The sequence below is a fragment of the Phoca vitulina genome, unplaced genomic scaffold, assembly GCF_004348235.1.
Source record: "Phoca vitulina isolate PV1807 unplaced genomic scaffold, GSC_HSeal_1.0 scaffold82, whole genome shotgun sequence".
In the NCBI taxonomy this organism is placed as follows: domain Eukaryota; kingdom Metazoa; phylum Chordata; class Mammalia; order Carnivora; family Phocidae; genus Phoca; species Phoca vitulina.
Genome location: NW_022589785.1, coordinates 5,407,227 through 5,429,901, shown reverse-complemented (window position 1 = coordinate 5,429,901; position 22,675 = coordinate 5,407,227). Strand labels below are relative to the sequence as shown.

Genomic DNA, 22,675 nt, shown 5'->3' with positions numbered 1-22,675 from the left:
CTGTCTCACACATGAGGAAAGTGAAATGTGGAAAAGTGAAAGGACCCAACACTGCATGTTGGAACATGGATTTGAGCTTGTCAGTCTAACTGCAAAGCTTCTGCCCTTATCCATACTATATAGAGGGTCTAGCTCTTTTGAGCTTTTAATATGCTGCCATTCAGGACACCAAAGGACCACCAGAGATAATGTACAGTGGGATCAGTCCCATTATAAAGCAGCTCATTGTTACACATGCTTGGCTTGTGTAACAATGAAGTTAAGAGCATGGGCTTTGGCATCAGAAAGATGGGTAGGTGAGCCCTATTTTGCCCTATTTTGCCAAATACAACTTCTATGAGCTTGGGCAAGTTACTCAACCTTTCTGAGACTCTTTCTGTATCTTCGTCTTTACAAAAACAGTACTTAGTTTAGTTTATGGTGACGATTATATGAGACTTTAAGAAAACACACACAAACTTAACACAGGGTTTAGAACATAGTAAGTACTCAATTAGTGTTACTTCTGATTGTGTGAAAACCTGATTGTATAGTGGAACAAGCTGTCAATAAATATTTATTAAGCATCAATTATGTTTGAAACACTGTTTTTAAGGTGGGTTTTTAATGCTTTGTAAAACAAGGCTGAGGTAAGATGATGGCTGCTGATCTGTAGGGCAAAGGAGTGCACTCACCACAAAATACTCCGCTGCCTAAACTCCAGGGCGGTGGTCTGCATCTGAAGCTTGGTTCTACGAAAAACCACGTAGATCAGCCAGGACTTCCAGGCCTGCCTCATCTTTTGCCTTGCATCTAGATGCACCAGAAAGATTTTCAAAGAGGAGTAGGGAGAGATACATTACTCTGGGTTATGATAAAAGCTCATGGGCTCTCTGTATTCATCCCTACTTTTGAAGATCTAAATTCTTCCAGCCTTCAAGTGCCCCCTGGTGGAAAAGTTGTGAAGCTCTACAAAATAAATCAGGATGCAAGTACACGCGAAGAATGGCTATGTAAGTGATGACATTTACAAAACGCAGGAAAATCAATATACTGCACTGTCCAGAAATCTTTTGTCTTACAGCCCTTATTTTTAGAGATATGTTCCATAATATTTACAGATAAAATGATATGAAAACAAAAAGCAGAGAAGTGAGACTGGTCTGAGTTTGTAATTGTTGAAGCCGAGTGACAGGTACATGGAGGTTCATTATTCCATCTTTCAATTTTGTAGATACGTAAAATTTTCCACAGTAAAAAGTTAAAGGAGAAGAAGAAATCATGTCATAAAACTTGCTGTTTGAAACAATAAGCAACACAAAAGAAAAGGATACCATGTATATCTATTTGGAAAACAGAATAAAAGGGATCAGTAATGATCCTGGAGAAAAGAGACTTTACTAGATACAGAAACTGCAAAGGTCCACAGGTCTCCCTTTGCGGTAAATCCCATTTTTATTATCAAAGTCTAATGAAATAAATTTCTGTTCTTTTTAGAACACGAAGGAGAAAACAAAAAAAAAAATTTTTTTTTAAAGATTTTATTTATTTGACAGAGAGAGACACAGCGAGAGAGGGAACACAAGCAGGGGGAGTGGGAGAGGGAGAAGCAGGCATCCCGCCGAGCAGGGAGCCCGATGCGGGGCTCGATCCCAGGACCCTGGGATCATGACCTGAGCCGAAGGCAGACGCTTAACGACTGAGCCACCCAGGCGCCCCAGGAGAAAACAAAATTATGTCAACCATTTTCGGGTCATTCTCCAAAATGTGGTCAATACAATGAGAGCTATATTTATGTTTCATAGCAACTGACAAGTCAGGTCAAAACATGGTCACAACTTAACATGTAGCTTCCTCAGGCCCCTTGGGCCACACTCCTGTGGTTTAAGAGTTTGGGTTCCTACGTGAGACAAACCAGGTTTGAACACTGAGCTTGTCACTGAGCTGAGTAACCCCGCACAAGTTCCTCATCTGCAAAATGGCGCCTTCCTTAAAGGTGTGTTTGCCAAGAGTAAACGAGATCATCGATGAAAAGTGTCTCCAATAAATGCAAGCTGTTATTTTCTGAGGGTGGTACCCAAGAAACTGCAATAATGGTCTCTGCCATGATTCTGGACAATCTGAGAACCATGCTTCCCCAAGGCCTGAAAGTACTTGTTACTTTTTTTACTTAACAGTGCAAGAGTGACTGAAAACTATAGAACACTCATGAAAGAAATTGAGGAAGACACAAAGAAATGGAAAAACGTTCCATACTCATAGGTTGGAAGAACAAATACTGTTAAACTGTCTATGCTTCCCAGAGCAATATATACATTCAATGCAATCCCTATCAAAATACCATCAACATTTTTCACAGAGCTGTAACAAATAATCCTAAAATTTGTATGGAACCAGAAAAGACACTGAATAGCCAAATGAAAGTTGAAAAAGAAAGCCAAAGCTGGGGGCATCACAATTCCGGACTTCCAGCTCTATTACAAAGCTGTCATCATCAAGACAGTATGGTACTGGCACAAAAACAGACACATAGATCAATGGAACAGAATAGAGAGCCCAGAAATGGATCCTCAACTCTATGATCGACTTCTTCGACATAGCAGGAAAAAATACCCCATGGAAAAAAAACAGTCTCTTTCAACAAATGGTGTTTGGAAAATTGGACAGCCACATGTAGAAGAATGAAACTGGACCATTTCCTTAACACCACACACAAAAATAAACTCAAAATGGATGAAAGACCTAAATGTGAGACAGGAATCCATCAAAATCCTTGAGGAGAACACAGGCAGCAACCTCTTTGACCATGGCTGCAGCAACTTTTGGCTAGACATGTCTCCAAAGGCAAGGGAAATAAAGGCAAAAATGAACTATTGGCACTTCATTGAGGTAAAAAAGCTTTTGCACAGCAAAGGAAATAGTCGACAAAACCAAAATATAACCTATAGAATGGGAGAAGATATTTACTGATGTTTTATCAGATAAAGGGTTAGTATCCAAAATCTATAAAGAACTTACCAAACTCAACACCCAAAGAACAAATAATCCAATCAAGAAATGGACAAAAGATATGAACAGACATTTCTCCAAAGACATACAAATGGCCAACAAACACATGAAAAAATGCTCAACATCACTCAGTATCAGGGAAATACAAATCAAAACCACAATGAGATACCACCTCACACCAGTCAGAATGGCTAAAATTAACAAGTCAGGAAACAACAAATGTTGGCAAGGATGCAGAAGAAGGGGAACCCTCTTATACTGCTGGTGGGAATGCAAGCTGGTACAGCCACTCTGGAAAACTGTATGGAGGTTCCTCAAAAAGTTAAAAATAGAGCTACCCTATGACCCAGCAATTGTACTACTAGGTATTTACCCCAAAGATACAAATGTAGTGATCTGAAGGGGCACCTGCAGCCCAATGTTTAAAGCAGCAATGTCCACAAAAGCCAAACTATGGAGAGAGCCCAGATGTCCATCGACAGATGAATGGCTAAAAAAGATGTGGTATATATATACAATGAAATATTACACAACCATCAAAAAATTGAAATCTTGCCATTTGCAATAATGTTGATGGAACCAGAGGGTATTATGCTAAGTGAAACAAGTCAATCAGATGACTTATCATATGATTTCACTCATATGTGGAATTTAAGAAACAAAACAGAAGAGCACAGAGGAAGGGAGGGAAAAATAAAACAAGATGAAATCAGAATGGGAGACAAACCGTAAGAGACTCTTAACCACAGGAAACAAACTGAGGGTTGCTGGAGGGGAGGTGGGTAGGGGGATGGTATAATTGGGTGATGGGCATTAAGGAGGGCCTGTGATGTAATGAACACTGGGTGTTACATACATCTGATGAATCACTGAACTCTACCTCTGAAACTAATAACATACTGCATTAAGTGAATTTAAATAAAATTAAATTTAATAAAACAGTGCAAAAATGAACAGACACTTCCTGAGGTCTGTAGGCATGGCCTGAGACAATTGTCATACGTCAAAAAGAACTTTTCCTTTTTAAAAATTTATTTGAGAGAGAGAGAGTGCCCGCACATGCACACAAACGCATGCAGGGGGGGGGGGGCCGCAGAGTCTTAAGCAGACTCCATGCTCTCATGACTCTGAGATCATGACCCTGAGATCACAACCTGAGCCAAAACCAAGAGTGAGACACTTAACGGACTGAGCCACCCAGGCACCTCCAGAAACAACTCTTTTTATCTGAAGAATTCAAGTGACTTTTCTTTCTACTCCATAATATAGCTGTATTTATTATAACTGCAAATAATATAAGATAGCAGAATGCATATTCCTCAAATATGGAATATTCACAAGATAAATGTTCTAAAACAAACAAAATAAAACAAACCTTAACAAATTGTTTAACAGAACTGAAATCATACTAAGTCTGTTCTCTCATTCCTAATGGGGTAAAGTAGAAAATTAATAAACATATTTTGAACTATTTCTATAAATATAGAAAGGTATTAGAAAGTCCCCAATTGGGGCACCTGGGTGGCTCAGTCGTTAAGCGGATGCCTTCAGCTTGGGTCATGATCCCAGAGTTCTGGGATCAAGCCCCGCATCGGGCTCCCTGCTCAGCAAGAAGCCTGCTTCTCTCTCTCCCACTCTCACTCCCCCTGCTTGTGTTCCTCTCTTGCTGTGTCTCTGTCAAATAAATAAATAAAATCTTAAAAAAAAAAGAAAAGAAAGAAAGTCCCCGATATAAGACTAAACACACTTCTAGATAATCTGTGGGTCAAAACAGAAGTCTTAATGGAAATTAGAAAACATTTCTCAGGGACACCTGGGTGGCTCAGTCGGTTAACCAGCTGACTTTGGCTCAGGTCATGATCCCAGAGTGCTGGGATCAAGTCCTACATCAGGCTCCCTACTCAGCAGGAGGTCTGCTTCTCCCTCTGCCTGCCATTCCCCTTGCTTGTGTGCTCTCTCACATGCTCACTCTCTCTCTCTCGCTCGCTCTCTCTGGAAAATAAATAAAATATTTTTAAAAAGGGGAAGAAAACATTTCTTACTGAATGAAAGCAGAATTGCAAATATTAAATTCTGTGGGGTGCAGTTAAAGCCATGCTTAAAGATAACTTTATTACAGTAAATGCTTGTGTTAGAATAAAGGAAAGGTCTCAAATCAATAATCTCAGCTTGCATCTTAAGACACTAGAAAAGAAAAAACCAAATTAAAACCAAACCTTGCAGAAGTGAGAGAATATAAAAACAGGAACAGAAATCAAGGAACTTGAAAACAGAAAAACAACAGCGAATGAATGCAGAAGCTGGTTATTTGAAAAGAAGGATAAAACTAATAAAGCTCTATCCACACTTACCAAAAATAGAAGGCTAAAGACATAAATGATCAATATTAGAATGGGAGGAGCTACCACTACAGACCCTGCAGACATTAACATTAAAATGGAATACTTCAAATGACTCTATACCATAAATTAAACAACATATTTACAATGGACCAATTCCTTGAAAAACAAATTACCAAAACTCATTCAAGAAGGAAGAGGTAACCTAAATAGTCTTACATCTACTTAAAAACTTGAATTCAAAGTTCAAACTTCTTCAACAAAGAAAACTCCAGGCCCAGATGAGTTCACTGGAGAATTTTACCAAATATTTAAGGAAGAAATAATACGAATTCTACCTTTTTAGAAAATAGAAGACGATGTAACACTCCCAACTCATTCTATGAAGCCAGTATGACCCCGAACCAAAACCAGACAAGGACATTATAACAAAAGAAAAGTACAGGCCAATATCCTCATGAACACAACAAAAAAATTAGCAAATGAACCCAGCAATAGATAAAGAATGGCATTAATCTGAGGAATGTAAGGCTGGTTCAAAATTTGAAAATTGCTCTGTTTCACCATATTAATGGACTAAAAAGGAAAAGCAGTGAATCATCTCAATAGATACTGAAAAATCATCTGACAAAATTTAATGCTTCTTACTGATAAAAATGCTCAGAAAACTAGGAATAGAACTTCCTTAACCTGACAAAGGACATCTACAAAAAACCTACAGCTAACATCATATTTAATGATTAAACACTGAATGCTTTTCCCTTAAGATCAGGAACAAGGCAATGATGTCCACTCTGACCACTCCTATTCCATATCTTACGGGAAGCTCTAGCCAGTGTAATAAAAATAATCTGGAAAGGAAGGGATAAAAATGTCTCTGTTCGGGGCACCTGGGTGGCTCAGTCATTAAGCGTCTGCCTTCGGCTCAGGTCACGATCTCCAGGATCCTGGGATCAAGCCCCGCATTGGGCTCCCTGCTCCACGGGAAGCCTGCTTCTCCCTCTCCCACTCCCCCTGCTTGTGTTCCCTCTCTCGCTGTGTCTCTCTCTGTCAAATAAATAAATAAAATCTTTAAGAAAAAAAAAAGTCTCTGTTCACATATGACTTAACTACCTGCATAGAAAAATCCCTTGGAATCTACAAAAAAGCTCCTATAACCAATCAATGAACTTAGCAAGGTTGCAGGATATACAAGATCCATATGTAAAACCATAGAACTTTTAGAAAAAAACACTGGAGAAAATCTTTGTGACATTGAAGTAGGTGGAGTTCCTAGATACAGTATCAAAAACACAATCCATAAAACAAAAAAATAATAAATTGGACTTTTTTTCAAAACTAAAAATTTTTGCTCTGCAAAGACACAGTTAAGAAAATGAAAAGACAAGAAAAAAAAAAAAAGAGAATGAAAAGACAAGCCACATTCTGGGAGAAAGTACCTGCCAATCATGCTTTTCACGAAAGACTTGTAACCGGAATATATTTTTTAACAAAACTCAACAAGAACACAACCAATTTAAAAGGACAAAAGATCCTGAACAGACTCTTCACCAAAAAGAGAGATATAAATAGCAAGTAAGCATAGGAAAAGATACTCAACATCATTAATCATTACATAAACACAAATTCCAACCTTAATGAAATACTTCCACACACCTATCTGTATAGTTAAAATTTTATTTTAAAGGACAATACCAAGTGCTGGTAAGATGAAAAACAAGTAGAACTCTCATAAATTGCTGGTAGGAATGCAAAGTGGTACAGTCATTTTGGGAAACAGTTTGGCAGTTTCTTATAAAGTTAAATATACACATATTGTAAGATCCCAGCAATCCTATGCCTAATCACACCAGATAATTATGCCTAGATAATCTACCCAAGAGAAGTATTCATATGGAAAACTATACACAAATGTTTATGATTTATTATTCATAGTTGTCTAAAATTGCAAACAACGCAGATGTCCTTCAATCAGTGAATGGATAAACTTTCATACACTCCCACTATGCAGTATACAGACTACTACTCAGCAATATAAAGGAACGAACTACTGATACATGCAACAACTTGGATGAATCTCAAATGCATTATGCTAAGTGAAAGAAGGCAGTGTCAAAATGCTACCTACTGTATGCTTCCCCTTCTATGCCGTTCTAGAAAAGGGAAGTCTATGGTGATAAAGAACTGGTTCATGGTTGCCAGGTATCAAGCGTGGAGGGAAGGTGCAGAGGGTTAGCACAAGGTCAGGAGTGATGGAACTTTCTGTCTCCTGATTGTGGTGGTGGTTACACAACTATGCATTCCTCAAAACTCAAAAAACTATACACCAAAAAGAGTGACTCCTCCTTTGTATAAATTAAAAAGGAAACAAAAACATAAGCAGCTTACCAGCTCAATACTGAAACAATGCACCTGGTGCTGTAACTAAGAGGCTTCAGCTTCTTCCATTCTGGGAAAACAGACAAGGGGAGGAAGAATCCACTGTGCTGGGGGAGAGAAGGGAACATAACATAGGGAAGATGGTATTTGAAATGGGCCTGCTGGAGGAACTGCAGGGGCAAACATGGAAAGATATGGAAGTGCACATCCAGTGTGGCAAGCGCATAGGGTGTATGGAAGGTAAAGAAGAGAAAGGGTGAAGACCCTGTATGCTATACCAAGGAGTGTTGACTTTATTAGCAAAGAGGAGCCAAATGCATTTGTATGCACAGGAGTGACATGATCTTACCTATGTCTTAACACTATTATAGCCATGTGGACAATGAGAAGGGGGAGAAAATAAATGCAGGGAGATGAGAGAGGAACTTATAAAACTCTGGGGGAAAGATGAGGATTAATCGGGCAGTAGCAAAGAAAAGATGAGGGCAAGGGACATGTTGGAGAGCCATATTATGAGCATAGATAAATGAATGATGTGAGGCATGAGAAATGGATAGGCCATGCTTCCATAAGGCTTCTCACTTAGCTAGGAAAAGTAGGAGGAAATGCAGGTCTAAATGTGGGGCAGTTGACAAGTTGTATTTGTAACTTGCTGAGTTTGAGGCGCCTGCAAGGCATTCACATGAAATGGGTATGAGGCAGCTGCTAATGCAGACTGCACTATCATTTTGAAACTCAGTGCCTTTTTCTCTTAGACTCCCAATATGGGTTTCTGGACTCAACTCAAAGAGGAACCAGATACTGACCAGAGCTAAACTGGCCACAAGATCACGAAGGGGCAACCTGGACACAGAAGACCAGAAGTGGAGGCGCCTGGGTGGCTCAGTCGTTAAGCATCTGCCTTCGGCTCAGGTCATGCTCCCAGGGTCCTGGGATCGAGCTCCGCATCGGGCTCCCTGCTCTGCGGGAAGCCTGCTTCTCCCTCTCCCACTCTCCCTGCTTGTGTTCCCTCTCTCGCTGTGTCTCTCTCTGTCAAATAAATAAATAAAACTTAAAAAAAAAAAAAAGACCAGAAGTGAGCACTGCAACTTGACACATGACAGCTAAACAGCCAGCCACCCCAGGTGCTGTAGGAGGGCACGGATAGCCAGTTCACAGAAATCATGCTTCAATGAGTTGTAGGTGCCATATGGAAAAAACCATAGGGATGTGACATATAGGAGATACAGGAGTTCTTGCTCAGAGATGAAGATTCTGGATAATAGGGGGGCGCCTGGGTGGCTCAGGTGGTTGAGCGGCTGCCTTCGGCTCGGGTCATGATCCTGGGGTCCTGGAATTGAGCCCCGCATCGGGCTCCTTGCTCCGCGGGAAGCCTGCTTCTCCCTCTCCCCTCCAAAAAAAAAAGATACTGGATAATAGGAAAGGGGATCAAACAAATGTTCCCTTTGACCTGGTGTTATTTTCTCTCAGAGATAATGTGCTTGTCTTCCCAAGAGCTTCTGTAAAAGTAAATGTGGGCTCTCAGGAAACTAGGAAAAAGAGAGGGGCCTTCCTCAACCTGATAAAGAGTATCTACAAAAAGCCTTTATCATACTTAATGGTGAGAAACTCAAAATTTTCCCACTAAGATCAGATACAAGGCAGAAATGACCCCTCTCAATTACTCCTTTTCTTTTCGAAGATTTATTTTACTTATTTTAGAGAGAGAGAGAGCGGGGGGGAAGGGTCAGAGAGAGAGGAGAGAGAAACACAAGCAGATTCCGTGCTAGGTGAGGAGCCCAAAGCAGGGCTCGATCTCATGACCAACCATGAAATCAGACCTGAGCTGAAACCAAGAGTTGGACACTCAACAGACTGTGCCACCCAGGTGCCCCTCAACTACTGCTTTTCAACATCATATTAGAAGTTCTAGCTAATGCAACAAGACAAGAAAAAGCAATAAAAGGTATAAAGATTGGGAAGAAAGAAGTAAAACTGTCTTTGTTCACAGGTGACACAACTGTCCGTGTAGAGAACCCCAAAGAACTGACAAAACAAACAAAAAGATTCCTGGAACTAATAAGCAATCCATAGCAAGGTTGAGATGAAAAGTTAATATACAAAAGTTAATTGCTTTCCTATATACCAGCAATGAACAAATGGAATTTGGAAATGAAAGCACAATACCATTTACATTAGCACCCCCAAAAACGAAATACCCAGATATAAATCTAACAAAATATATACAATGTCAATATGAGGAAAACTGCAAAACTCTAATGAACAAAATCAAGGAACTACATAAATGGAGGGATATTCCATTTTCATGGATAGGGAGACTCAATTTTGTCAAAATATCAGTTCTTCCGGGGCGTCTGGGTGGCTCAGTCAGTGAAGTGTCTGCCTTTGGCTCAGGTCATGATCTCCAGGTCCTGGGATAGAGCCCCACGTCGGGCTCCCTGCTCAGTGGGGAACCTGCTTCTCCTTCTCCCTCTGCCTCTCCCCCTGCTTGTGCTCTGTCTCTCTCTCAAATGAGTAAATAAAATCTTTTTTTTAAAATGTCAGTTCTTCCCAACTTGATCTATAGATTCAAAGCACTCCTAACCAAAATCCCAGCAGGTTATTTTGTGGATATCAACAAACTGATTCTAAAGTTTACATGAAGAGACAAAAGACCTAGAATAGCCAACACAATATTAAAGGAGAACAAGGTTGGAGGAATGACATTACTGGAGTTCAAGACTTACTATAAAACTACAGTAATCAAAACAAAATTATATTGGCAAAGGAACTGACAAATAGATCAATGGAACAAAAGAGAGGGCCCAGAAACAGGGCCATGTAAATACAGCCAATTTATCTTTGACAAAGGAGCAGGGGCAATACAATGAAGCAAAAACAGTCTTTTCAACAAATGGTGCAGAAACAACTGGACTTAGACATGCAAGAAAAAAAAAAAAAGAATCTAGACACAGATCTTATATTCTTCATAAAAATTAACTCATAATGGACTACTGACCTAAATGTAAAACACAAAACAATAAAACTCCTTGACTTAAATAACATAGGTGAAAACTCAGATGACCTTGGGTATGATACAACACCAAAAGCATGATCCACGAAAGAAAAATTTGATGGGGATAGGTTAGCCCGGTGATGGGTATTAAGGAGGGCATGTATTGAATGGAGCACTGGGCGTTATACGCAAACAATGAATCATGGAACACTACATGAAAAACTAATGATGTGGGGCGCCTGGGTGGCTCAGTCGTTAAGCGTCTGCCTTCGGCTTAGTCATGATCCCAGGGTCCTGGGATCGAGCCCCGCATCGGGCTCCCTGCTCCGCGGGAGGCCTGCTTTCCCCTCTCCCACTCCCCTTGCTTATGTTCCTTCTCTCGCTGTGTCTCTCTGTCAAATAAATAAATAAAATCTTTAAAAAAAACAAAAAACTAATGATGTAATGTATGGTGACTAACATAACATTAAAAAAAAAAAAAAAAGAAGAAATGAGCTATCAAACCATAAAAGATATGGAGGGACCTTAACTGAATATTACTAAGTAAAAGAAGCCAATCTGAAAGGGCTATATACTATATGATTTCAATTACGTGACATTCTGGAAAAGGAACAACTATGAAGACAGTAAATAGTTGCTGGGAGTGGGGGTAGATGGGCGTCTGGATGGGCACCCAGGTGGTGCAGTCGGTTGAACATCTAACTCTTGGTTTCTGCTCAGGCCATGATCTTGGGGTCATGGGATCGAGCCCTGCGTTGGGCTCCATGCTCTGCACAGAGTCGGCTTGAGATTCTCTCTCCCTCTCCTTCTGCCCCTCCCACTCATGCTCTCTCTCTCTCTCAAATAAATACATCTTTAAAACAAAAAAAAAGTTGCCAGGGGGATGATATGAGCTAAATAGGGAGAGCACAGATTTTTAGAGCAGTGAAAATACTCTGTATGATACCATAATGGATACATGTCCATAGAAGGTACAACACTGAGAGTGAACCCTAGTGTAAACTATGGACTTTGAGTGATTATGATGTGTTGATGTGGGTTCACTGTAACAGATGTACCACTCTGGTGAGTGATGTTGATAGTGGGAGAGACTACGCATGCGTGGGGGAAGAGTATATATGTATCTTCCCCTTAATTTTGTGCTATGAACCTAACGAAAACTGCTCTCAAAAAATTAAGTCTTCATAAAAGAAAATCAAATAAATGAAGGCATTTTCTTTAGACATGTACTTCCTTGTCTCACCATGATTCTCGGCTCTAATGTACTTGGTCCTCATCTCCTGCTGCTGATGCACATAGGTCCTCCAGGTCTGGAACATCAGGTTGTATAAGTAATATCTGAGGAGGCAAAAAAAAAAAAAAGGCAAATGGCATTTCTTTCTTTCTTTCCTTTTTTTTTTTTTTTAAGATTTTATTTACTTATTTGACAGAGAGAGAGCAAGAAAGAGAGAGAGAGCTCACAAGCAGGGGGAGTGGCAAGTAGAGGGAGAGGGAGAAGCAGGCTCCCCACTTGAGCAGAGAGCTCGATGTGGGGCTTGATCCCAGGACCCCAGGATCATGACCTGAGCCGAAGGCAGACGCTTAACCGACTAAGACACCCAGGTGCCCCTACTTTCTTTATTTTTTAAAGTTTATTTATTTATTGGGGCGCCTGGGTAGCTCAGTCGGTTAAGAGTCTGCCTTCGGCTCAGGTCATGATCCCAGTGTCCTGGGACCGAGCCCCGCATTGGACTCCGTGTTCAGCGGGGAGCCTGCTTCTCCCTCTCCCTCTGCCTGACGGTCTGCCTACTTGTTGTGATCTCTCTCTCTCTCTGTCAAATAAATAAAATCTTTAAAAATAAAGTTTATTTATTTATAATCTCTACACCCAACATGGGGCTTGAACTCACAAACCAGAGATCGAGTCACATGCTCCACAGACTGAGCCAGTCAGGTGCCCCAAATGGCATTTCTTTAAACCAAAAAAACTCCTAATTCAATATAACCAGTCCATTCTGTACTCAGAAATTAACATGGATGCTTCTGATACAAAAAAGTCATATCTATATCTTAAGCTAAAATCTTATTTCACATAGTCACAGTGAAATCTATTCTCCTTGATGGAGAGTCATTCTCCTCACTTTACAGTATCATTAAGGAAAAACAGGCTTGAATTACCTGAGAATAACTTCACCTTCAGCATTCACAAAGCTGTGACATTTAGAGTGACAGTCATATCTTTATCACCTTAATCATCCACATTATGTAAAACATTACCTCTCCTTTTCACTAAACATGGTCAATGACACCTTTCCTTTGTCTTTTCCTTCTCAATACATACACTATACACATTAAGACTGTCAGTCCCTCCATATTTTCACTATCCTATTTCCTAAGACTTGATTTCATACTCTACAAGCTTATTAGAATGATTCAACATTGTCTTTATCTTATCTGAAATATCCACAAATCAGAAACTCTGACCCAAAGAACCTAAATAAAGAAGTGATTATGAGAGTAAATGTTATTTTTAAAAGACATACTGTGTAAGATACATTAATTTTTTTATTGTATAAAAAAGGTATAAAATGTGGATTTGATATAATTCCAATTTTTACTTTTTCCTCTACTTATCCCTGGGAGTACTAATGTCAAGATTTAGTTTTTTCTCTATTTCTATTTTCTTAATGTCCCATACTGGGCATATATTTCCTCCTATAATCAATAAAAATTAAAACAACTTATTATTTTAAAAAAACAGAACACTCTCAGAATTAGAAATTATACAGAAGTGAGAGTCAGTGAGAAAACCCTATTCAAACCATTAATATGACCAACACGTAATGGTTACTTAAAGAGGTGTCTCTATGTGTGTGTGCCCACATGCACATGTGCTTGCGTTTAATTTAGGACTTTGATCTTACTTATTCTAAAAAGAATTTGAAGAAAAACAGAATAGGATTCAAAACCCTTCTCCAAATCAATGTGATCCATCACATTAACAGAATGAAAGAAAAGAATCACAGGGTCACCTCAAAAGATATAGAAAAAGCATTTGACAAAACTCAACAATCACTCATGATAAAGACATTTAACAAATTACGGATAGACCAAACATATCTCAATATAATAAAGGCCATATATGACAAGCCCACAGCTAACATCATACTCAAAGAAGAAAGGCTGAGAGCTTTTCCTCTAAGATCAGGAACAAGACAAAAGTGTCCACTCTTACCACTCCTATTCAACATAATACTGGAAGTCCTAGTCAAAGCAATCAGGCAAGAAAAACAAACAAAAGGCATCAGAATGGGAAAGGAAGAAGTGAAATTGTCTCTATTTGTAAGTGACATGATTTTATATATAGAAAATCCTACAGACTCAGCCCCAAAACTATTATATTTAATAAAAAATTCAGTCAACTTTGCAGGATACAAAATCAACACACAGAAATCAGTAGCATTTCCATACACGAACAGTGAACTATCTGAAAAACAAATAAATCAATTCCATTTACAATAGCATCAAAAACAATAAAATATTCTATAATAAATTAAACCAAGGAGGTGAAAGATCTCTATTCTGAAAACTACACAACACTGGCAAAAGAAATCAAAGACACAAATAAATGGAAAGGTATCCCACATTCATGGATTGGAAAATTAATATTATTAAAATGTTACTAAATTATGTAATTTAATTACATAATTAAATATTAGTTAATATCACTAAAATATTAAAACAATACTACCAAAATCCATCTATAGATTCAATGTAAGCCCTATCAAGATTCCAATGGCATTTTCTACAGAAGTAGAACAATCCTAAAATTTCCATGGACCCACAAAAGACCCAAAATATCCAAAGCAATTCTGAGAAAGAAGAACAAAGCAGGAGGCATCACACTTCCTCATTTAAAGCTATACTATAAAGCTGTATTAATCAAAGCAGTATGGTACTGGCATAAAAACACACCAGTGAGGGACGTCTGGGTGGCTCAATCAGTTAAGTGTCTGCTTTCAGCTCAGGTCGTGATCCCAGGGTTCTGGGATTGAGTCCTGCATCGGGCTCCCTGCTCAGCGGGGAGCCTGCTTCTCCTTCTGCCTGCTGCTCTCTCATTCTCTCTCTCTCTGACAAATAACAAAATAAAATCTTAAAAAAAAAAAAGAAAAATCTTACTTTATAAAAAAAAAAGAAAAGAAAAGAAAAAACACACCAATGGACAGGAACAAACCCAAGTATATATGGTCAACTAATATCTGACAAAGGAGCCAAGACTACTCAATGGAGAAATGACAATCTCCTTGAAAAATGGTGCTGGAAAAATTCAATATTCACGTGTAAAAGAATGATACTAGACCCCATCTTAAACCACTCACAAAAATTAACTCGCAGTGGATTAAAGACTTAAATATAAGACCTGAAACCATGAAACTCTTAAAAGAAGAAACAGGAAAAGAGCTCCTTCACATGGGTCTTAGCAATGATTTTTTTGAAATGACACCTAAAGCACAAGCAACGAAATAGAACATAAACAAATGGGACTACACCAAACCAAAAAACTTCTGCACAGCAAAAGAAACAATCAACAAAGTGAAAAAGATAATCTATGGAATGGGAAAAAAATATCTGCAAACCATATATTTGATAAAGGGTTAATATCCAAAATATATAAAGAACTTATACCACTCGATGGCAAAAAAAAAAAAAAAAAAAACCCCAAATAATTCAATTAAAAAATAGGCAAAGAAACTGAACAGACATTTTTCCAAAGAAAATATATGAAAGGCCAACAGGTTCATGAAAAGATGCTCAACATCACTAGTCATTAGGGAAATGCAAATCAAAACCACAAGGAGCTATCACCTCACACCTGTTAGCACGACCATCATCAAAAAGATAAGAGGTATCAAATGCCGGCGTGAATGTAGAGAAAGGGACCCTTGTGCACTGTTGATGGGACTGTAAATTGCTACAGCTATTATGGAAAACAGTATGGAGGATCCACAAAAAATTTAAAAGTAAAACTACCATATGACCCAGCAATTTCACTTCTGGGAATATATCCAATGTAAATGAAAACACTAACTCGAAAAGATATTTGTACCCCTATGTTCCCAGCAGCACTATTTACAACAGCCAAGACATGGAAACAACCTAAGTGTCCACAGATGGGTGAATGGATAACGCTGTGGCAGATACATACAATGGGATAAAAAGCAAAGAAATCCTGCCATTTGTGGCAGCATGGATGAACCTTGAAGGCATTATACCGAGTGATTAAGTCAGACAAAGACAAATACTGTATGATCTCACTCATACGTGGAATCTAAGAGCAAACACAAAAAACTCATAGAAAAGGATCAGATTTGTGTTTACCGGAGGCAGGGGTGGGAGAGGGAATTGGAGGAAAGTGGTCAAAAGGTACAAACTTCTAATTATAAGATAGAGAAGTACTGGAGATGAAATGTACAACATGATGCCTATAGTTACCACTACTGTATGATATGTATGAAAGTTGTTAAGAGAATAAATCCTAAGACTTTCCATTATATCCAAAAAAAAAAGTGTTTTTTTTTTTTAATTTTATTTATTTCAGAGAAAGACAAAGAGAACATGAGTGGGGGGAGGGGCAGAAGGAGAGGGACAGACTCCCTGCTGAGCGGGGAGCCCAATGCGGGTCAGATCCCAGGACCCTGAGATCACGACCTGAGCTTAACCAACTGAGCCACCCAGCTTTTTTCTTTTTTTCCCATTTCTTTTTATTGTATCTGTAGGAGATGATGGACGTTAACTAAACTCACCGTGGTAATCATTTCACAAGTCAAACCTTTATGCTGTACATCTAAGACCCATACAGTGATATATGTCAATTATATCTCAACAAAACTAGAGGCAAAAAACTTTTTTCTTTTGGGGTGCCTGGGTGGCTCAATCGGTTGAGCGTCCAACTCCTGACTTTGACTCAGGTCATGATCTCAGGGTCATTGGATGGGGCCGCATGCCAGGCTCCCTGATCAGTGGGCAGTCTGCTTGAGATTCTCTCCCTCTCTCTCTGCCCCTCCCCCTGCTCACATTTTTTCTCTCTCCCTCAAATAAATAAGTGAATCTTTGGAAAACAAACAACAAAAATACTTTCTCCTTTTGACTAGAAACATGCTAACAAGTAACTATTTCATAATGTGTATCAGTAAAATTAAAGTAATATAACATGAAACCTGACCTGTAGTGACAGTCTGCTCGAACACAGAGTTTCCACTCTCGCTGGAAAACCCACCACTCTTCTTTCCATTCTTCAAAGACCTTCCGAAGTATTCTTTGCTCATAGTAAAACCTTCAGCAATGAACAAAAATCAGAGAGATCCATGATGATGTGGGAGCTGATATTTATTTCCAAATTAGTTTCATATTGCCTTTACTTTCTCATAGAAAAGCATGGCTCATTATTTTTTTTTTTTAAGATTTTATTTATTTGACACAGAGAGACACAGCAAGAGAGGGAACACAAGCAGGGGGGCAGGGAGAAGCAGGCTTCTTGCGGAGCAGGGAGACCGATGCCGGGCTCGATCCCTCGATCCCAGGACCCTGGGATCATGACCCGAGCCAAAGGCAGATGCTTAACGACTGAGCCACCCAGGCGCCCCCATGGCTCATTATTTGACAACAGCAGAATAGAGTAAAAACAGGTATTTTTCAGATCAGAACGACTTAAATTAGAAAGAAAGCTAAAAAATGTTATACTATAGATCTTACCAATTAAAGAGGTTAAAGTAAAATAAAAATCTGACTTTCCAAATACCACAAGCAAGTTGAGAATTATTATCCAGTTTTTTTTCCCTTCATCAGACTAAAAATATTTTTGATTAGTAAAAAGTGGTAGCTACACTTCCCATTTACATATACAGGAGATTAAAAATTATAAGCAAATGCCTAATGGTATTCCTAGTACTTACAGGAACAGAGCATATTAGTTTAACTGAAATCTGGCCAGAGGAGTTATAAAAACAGCCAAAGGGAGGTAGAGGAAATAAAGAGGGGCCAAAGGCGATATAAAGAAAACAAGAGCAATGGCAGATTGTGTTGATGCTAACAGGCACGGTTCAAGATGACTGATAACTCAAGAACTCTGTGCCTGCCAGTCACTTTGAATTTCTATTCATGGTTCTACAGGTTACTAACATGTTCTTCCTCCTCAGCACTCATGGTTTCTAAAAGACTAGCTAGCAAAAATATACATGAGGAAATTTACTTCACTATTGTTCATAATAAAAAAAAGAGAGAGAAAATTACAACAAATGCCCCTCAAAAGGGGATAGGTTAAATTCAATCAATGCCACCTAGTCATTTTTTATGAAGTAGAGCTAAGTGATACTGAAATGGAGAGATGTTCCAGAGAAGGTGTTAGGTGAAAAGATAAAGCTACCTCATAGTATGTATGACACCATTTTTAAATATTAATTTTTTTGTATTTCCAGTACCCATATGTTGGAATTAACATAATACATACCCAATTTAAATATATTTACATATGTATATAATGTATGAACACATATTTGTATACATACATAAAAACTTATCTATGTGTATATACATGCACTGTGTGTACATATATAAATGATTATATTATACATATTAAAAGCCTGAAAAGGTTTCCAGTATACCAAACTATTACCAGTGGTTATCTTTCAGGGAGAGATTATAGGAGACTGCTGTTTCCTATTACACGTGTCTATAGCTTGAAAAATTTTTTAAACAACTTTGCTCATGATTTTTAAAAATTTTAATGGAAAAGGGGCGCCTGGGTGGCTCAGTCATTAAGCTGCTGCCTTCGGCTCAGGTCATGATCCCAGGGTTCTGGGATCGAGCCCCACATCGGGCTCCCTGCTCCATGGGAAGCCTGCTTCTCCCTCTCCTGCTCTCCCTGCTTGTGTTCCCTCTCTTGCTGTGTCTCTCTCTGTCAAATAAATAAATAAAATCTTTAAAAAAAAAAAGAAATTTGGGGTGCCTGGGTGGCTCAGATGGTTAAGTGTCTGCCTTCGGCTCGGGTCATGATCCCAGGATCCTGGGATCAAGCCCCACATCAGGCTCCTGGCTCAGCAGGGAGCCTGCTTCTCCCTCTCCCTCTGCCTCTCTCCCTGCTCGTGATCTCTCTCTCTCTCTGTATCTCTGTATCTCAAATGAATAAAATCTTTAAAAAAAAAATTGTAATGGAAAAGAACCACTTGCATTTGCATATGTACTTCCTTCTCCCATCTACTACTGTCCATCTACCTCCTTCTCTTCCCCAAACCCCACTAAAATAACAGCATAGATATTTCGAAAGGTGTATGCCCATAAAGACGGGGAATAGGAGCAATGATGGTAGACAAGAGATGTCAACAAATTTTAGATGCTAAGGGGACGCCTGGGTGGCTCAGTCGGTTAAGCGGCTGCCTTCAGCTCGGGTCGTGATCCCAGAGTCCTGGGATCGAGTCCTGCATCGGGCTCCCTGCTCAGCGGGGAGCCTGCTTCTCCCTCTCCCTCTGCTTGCTGTTCCCTCTGCTTGTGCTCTCTCTGTCAAATAAATAAAATCTGAAAAAAAAAAAAAAAATTTTAGATGCTAGAGAGCAGGCAGGCGAGTAGCAACAGAACCAACAGATCAGAGAAAGCAGAGGAACAACTAAAGGTCCTGTGCTGAGGGAATCAAGGAGCAACCAGCTGGTGGCACAGACATCAGAAAGGTGGGGAACATGAGGCATCAGGAACAGGGGAGCCCCGGCTGGAGATGAAAACATAGGATTGTTGGCAAGCTTGGGCATAAGCAGCAGTTAGGCCCCTAGGTCCTGTTATTCACCCAAGCAGAGACTCAGGTTTCTCTCTGGAGAGGCTGAACAGAGGGCCACTGGACTGCAGGATACCAGGCAGAGCTCTGGAGAGGGTCTTCAACAGAGTCCACATACTCAACAGTGAGACCCCCCCACATTCCCTCTCCTCTGCCTACAGCCAAGCTTATAACCACCACCATCCACCTCCAAGCCGCTCAACCCTAGAAGGAGTTTGGAGGATTGTTCTCGTCTGGGGAAAACTGATCAACCTAAGGGAAAGGCTTTTATTATTATTTTTTAAAGATTTTATTTATTTGAGAGAGAGTGCACAAGCAGGGGGAGCGGCAGAGGGATAGAGAGAAGCAGACTCCCCGCTGAGCAGGGAGCCTGATGTGGGGCTTGATCCCAGCACTCTGGGATCGTGACTGAGCCCAAGCAGACGCTTAACCTACTGAGCCACCCAGGTGCCCCATGGGAAAAGGCTTTTAGATACTGACAGCTGGAGGTTCCCCAGTGAAACTGTCTGGTCTCTGCCTCAAAACCAAAGTAAAGCTTTCAATTTACAAGTCCCTGTGCATACATAGAAAAGCTTCCAAAATTAGCATTTTAGTGCCTAACTCTTAAATATGAACAGACAATAAAAAGATCTTTTCACATTCAGGGAAAGGTTCCCATATGAGACAGTGATCAAAAGCACAGAGAAAAAGGGGGCTCAGGAGAAACAGACAATATAAGCAAAAATCTTAAAAACAAATTGCTACATTAACCTCAAAAAATTATGATGTAGTGACCTCAACGAAAACAATTTTGGTGGAGGGGTAGAATCTAAAGACTAGTGGGATGGATTTAAGAAAGACTACAATACGTGTTGGAGATAGAGTATGGCCAGGGGAGTTGATGTAAAGGGGAGCAAAGAGATGGAGTGCTAGCTGCAGGAGGAACGTATGGTCAGATTTTTTTTTTTCAGATTGAGAGAAGTAAGGGTATATGCTGGTGCAAATGATCCAGTAAATGGCAAAAAACTGATGCAGAAAAGAGAAAAAAACTGCTAGAGTAATGCCCTTGAGTAGGCACAAAGGAAACAGTGCAAAAGCCAAGGATTTTGCCGCAGATGAGAGCAAGGACAGTTCACCTGCCTAATGGTAGAGAAAGCAGCTTGCACAATGACAGATGTTGGTGGTGCGTGGATGTGAGGGAGGGAGCTTGTGTGGGTTTCCTCTGTTTCTTTCTTTTTTTAAGATTTTATTTATTTATTTGAGAGACAGAGTGAGTGAGAGAGAAAGCACACGAGCAGGGGCAGAGGGAGAGGGAGAAGCAGACTCCCCGCTGAACAGGGAGCCTGATGCGGGGCTCCATCCCAGGACCCTGAGATCATGACCTGAGTAGAAGGCAGATGCTTAACCAACTGAGCCACCCAGATGCCCCTCTTCTGTTGTTTCTATTAAGAAAATAGGAAGCAAGGCCATTAGATAAGAATGAGGAAGAAATCTTGATGAATTAAATACTGTAGAAGGACCTGACTGCTTTACCTACTTCTCAAGTTAACCAAAAAAACTTTGTTCAGATCTTCTCTTCAGGAAAATAGGTGACTACCTCATATTTAAGACTACCTTATATTGGACGTATACTGCATTATTTTTGCCCTACTAATTCGATGGTCATTTTGGCTCAGTTTACTAATAATAAAACAATGCCATTTTATAAAAGTTAAAACAATCTCCAAGAACATAAAGGCATTATTCTGCATTTTCTGGTATGAATTAATTCTCCTCTAATATTCCTAAACCTGAGGAATAAATTACATGAAAAAAAGACCAAAACAAACAAAAAAGCAAACATGTCCAACCTTCCCCAAAGGAACAAACAACCCACTTGATTTAAAAAGAGATTACAGGGGCGCCTGGGTGGCTCAGTCATTAAGGGTCTGCCTTCAGCTCAGGTCATGATCCCAGGGTCCTGGGATCGAGCCCCGCATCGGGCTCCTGCTTGGCGGGAAGCCTGCTTCTCCCTCTCCCACTCCCCCTGCTGTGTTCCCTCTCTCGCTGTGTCTCTCTCTGTCAAATAAATAAATAAAATCTTTAAAAAAAAGAGAGAGATTACAACTTGGGGCGAAAAAAAAAAAACATCCTAAATTTCTAAGTCAACACAGTATCAGAATTCTAATTCTGGTAGATGCTTAGAGAACAAGCAGTATTCTTACTCTCTCACTTTACAATTTGAGAAACTCAGGCCCAGAGCCATAACTTATCCCCAGATCAAACAATTAGCTAGGGTCTCGGCTAGGACCAAAACTCAGGTCTCCCAAATTCCAGTCCAGTATCTTTCCTCCAGACCCTGCTACCAGTCAAGAGCAAAGAAAGTAAAGATTATAAGGGGATGATTTTAAAGCAGTATGGCAGACATCGGTCACCGGCTAACCCAACACCCACTGTCAGGCCCCTGCCTCCTCACGGGCATCTGCTGCAGAGGAGGCTGGGAAAAAAAGCTTGGGTTGGACATGTTTGCTTTTTTGTTTGTTTTGGTCTTTTTTTCATGTAATGTGGCAAAAGGCAGCCAGTGACACAGCTCTGGACAATGAGGCAGAGCAGAATGCAGCTGAGGGTTTCCAGGAAAGTTTTGTTTTCCCGAGTAAAAGACAGATCTGACACCACCCTTCCCTACTCCTTCCTGTGTAAAACAGACAGTCATTTTGCAACTATGCAGTGTCATCTCTGAGGACAAAGGGCCATATGTTAAAAATGGTGAACTCGAAAGGTACTGAAAGCCTGAGTCTTTGATGGCCTCCCTGAGCAGCTAAACCAAGACCAACCTCCAAACTGCTTATGAGAAAAAGCAAATCCCAATTTGTTAAAGCCACTGTGAGACTTTCTCTTACTTAGTCAAATGCATTTCTAATATAATCAGCATTTCCCAAATACTGTGACTATAAATGGGTATTACTTAAACAAACATTTCTAGTTAAATATGAGTCAAATATTAAGTTAAATAAAAATAAGTAGGAAAAGAACTTGGGGAAGATAGTGGAGTGGACAACATAGTTTTTCCAGTCCCTGAATCCCCATAAAACACACACAGCAACCATGTAGCAAAACCAAAAATTCATGTATCAATTACAACAAAACCATGGGACAAGGTATCCCCATGAAACCAAAATGCAAGCAGGTGAAGACAAACCATCCATAGTCAAAAGA

General features: G+C 39.8%; 1 protein-coding gene across 8 annotated transcripts in view; it reads right to left on the bottom strand.

Moving 5' to 3' along the window:
- SFI1 (SFI1 centrin binding protein) overlaps positions 1 to 22,675 on the bottom strand; it is a 97,572-nt gene that overhangs the window by 46,821 nt on the left and 28,076 nt on the right. For all 8 annotated transcript variants that reach the window (XM_032395178.1, XM_032395175.1, XM_032395176.1 and 5 more), the window contains 3 exons: positions 16,904 to 17,014; positions 11,945 to 12,039; positions 675 to 792 (listed from right to left, as the gene is read on the bottom strand). In XM_032395178.1, the coding sequence (XP_032251069.1) occupies positions 675 to 792; positions 11,945 to 12,039; positions 16,904 to 17,014 (324 nt within the window). The remainder of the gene's footprint in view (positions 1 to 674; positions 793 to 11,944; positions 12,040 to 16,903; positions 17,015 to 22,675) is intronic.